The sequence below is a fragment of the Emiliania huxleyi genome (genome assembly GCF_000372725.1).
Source record: "Emiliania huxleyi CCMP1516 unplaced genomic scaffold EMIHUscaffold_3501, whole genome shotgun sequence".
Lineage (NCBI taxonomy): Eukaryota > Haptophyta > Isochrysidales > Noelaerhabdaceae > Emiliania > Emiliania huxleyi.
The window spans coordinates 1-1,954 of NW_005199361.1; the positions used below are offsets into that span (position 1 = coordinate 1).

At 65.4% G+C, this 1,954-nt stretch overlaps 1 protein-coding gene across 1 annotated transcript; it reads right to left on the reverse strand.

Moving 5' to 3' along the window:
• Positions 1-307: 307 nt before the first annotated feature.
• On the reverse strand, positions 308-843 carry EMIHUDRAFT_255466 (hypothetical protein; the record flags this gene model as incomplete). Its single annotated transcript, XM_005772747.1, has 1 exon — positions 308-843. A coding segment is annotated over one exon (536 nt), but the record flags the coding sequence as incomplete, so codon positions are not given.
• Between the last annotated feature and the right edge of the window lie 1,111 nt (positions 844-1,954).

A 1,954-nucleotide genomic window follows, 5' to 3' on the forward strand; every position in this document is an offset into this window, starting at 1 on the left:
GGGGGCGGTGAGGGGCGTGGAGGATTCTGGGCCGTAGTTGAAGCCGGAGCTGTAGGCGGCATTCCTGCCGTCGTGCTTGTACGGGCTGTCCCGCCTGTGGAGGGGGAGAGGGGCAGGTCGAGGCGTGCGGGCAGGACGGAAGAGGGGGAGGCGACGCTTGGGAGGGGGGGGGGGGGGGGGGATTTGGGGCACCCCCCTGTGCATGCCCGACCGCGCCGCGTACCGCTGATGCGTCGGCGAAGGCTGGCCGTATCGCGGGTACTGCTGCTGCTCGTACTGCTGCTGCTCGTACTGCTGCTGCTCGTACATCAGGTCGGGCAGAGGGTCGTATGAGTGGTCCCGCCGACCCGGGGTGCGGCCGGGCGAGGCGCGCTGCTGGGAGTGCCCGTTGAAATTGTTGGCATCGTACGCCCCCCGCGTCGGCGGCACGCCGCGCTGCTGGGCCGAGACGCGCTGGGCCGGAGAGGGCGACTGCGAGTACGGGCCGCCTCGGTGTGCCGCTGGGTCGGCGTAGCCATTGTACTGGGATGAGGGCTGCGGCGCCGAGTAGCTGTTGTACTCTGGGGTGTGCTGATTGTTCTCGGGCGTCGCGATTGGCGAACTGATCTGGCTCTCCGGCGAGAAGCTGAAACCCCGCCTCGGGGCATCGTAGGAGGCATCTCCGGTCGTGACCGCCGCGGTGGGCGTCGTGGCGGACTGGGAGGGGACCGCAGCGCTAGCGGCCATGGTGGGGCCGGCGGCGGACCACCGAGCGCCACCGAGCGCGGCCGGTGGCGAGAAGGCGGCCGGGAGGCTGAAGAAAACAAGGCCATCCTTCGATCTTCGAATCTCGCTCGATGTCATCCCAGGTTTTTCGAAGCTCGCAGATGCCTCTCTCCAAAAAAAGAAAGCGGTCGCCAAAGAGAAGAGAATCAGAAAGTTCTCCGCAGGTGGGGACCCTGTCCTTCTCCCACTCCTCGTTTGGCGTGTACGTTGTATTTATTTATTTATTAGAAAGTTCTCCGGATTCGATCTCGGACCCTTCGCAGAGGATTCGCAGCTTGTGGAAGCCGCTTTGGCGCCAAGTCCATGATCGTTCTCGTGGACGAGGCGTTTCGTGTTCTCACGGCGGCCGCGGGCGAGACCGACCTCGGCCGCCTCTGCCGCACGACGCTGGCGATCGCTGTATCGCCCGGCCCGCTATCGCTCTGCCACCGGCAGGACGACTGCCCCTCGGTGACCTCGCTCGGGTCCGAGCTCTTGAAGCTGCGGATGCTGCTGCTCGCCCTGGGGAAGCTAACTGGCCCGTACGCGCGCCAGCCCGATCGCCAGCTCTTTTTGTTCCTCGTGTCGAAGCAGCTCGAGATGCAGGTCCGCCGCGACGCACCGTCCTCTCCTCCGGCACCGCCGCTTCCTCCCACTTCAGCCGCGCTCCCTCGCCCTTAGGAAGCGCTGCGCGTGTGCGACGAACGTGTGCGTGCCTCTGGGTGGGCTGTCGGCTGAAGAACAAGGCCATCCTCGATCTTCGAAAAACTGGCAGATGACATCAGGGTGACATCGAGCGATCGGTGACTGGTTGTTTCTTTCTAGTAGCGAGATTTGTCGCCGCCCTTCCCCCGGGCCAAGCCTCCGTGTCTACCCCACAGCCCCCGATTTCGAAAAACGAGAAAACAGTCCGCCGCAACTTCGGGTCCGGCCGCCCGCCCCCGTTCGGCTCGCTTCGCGCGTAGTCGCGGCGAGCCTCGTCGAGGGCGCGTGCTCTCGTTTCAGCTCGAGCGAGACGCTCTGTCGCTGGCGGCCGCAGTTTTCTGTGAGCGCTGCGCAAGCACGGGCGGGAGGGGCTTCTCCTGCGGAGTCGTGCGTGCCCAGGGCTCCTCTTTGCTTTCTTCTACTCCCTACTATCATCTCGTTCCCGTCCTACCAGAGAAGCCCCCCCCCCCCCCCCTCTGACACGGGTGTATTTCGTACTTCCACA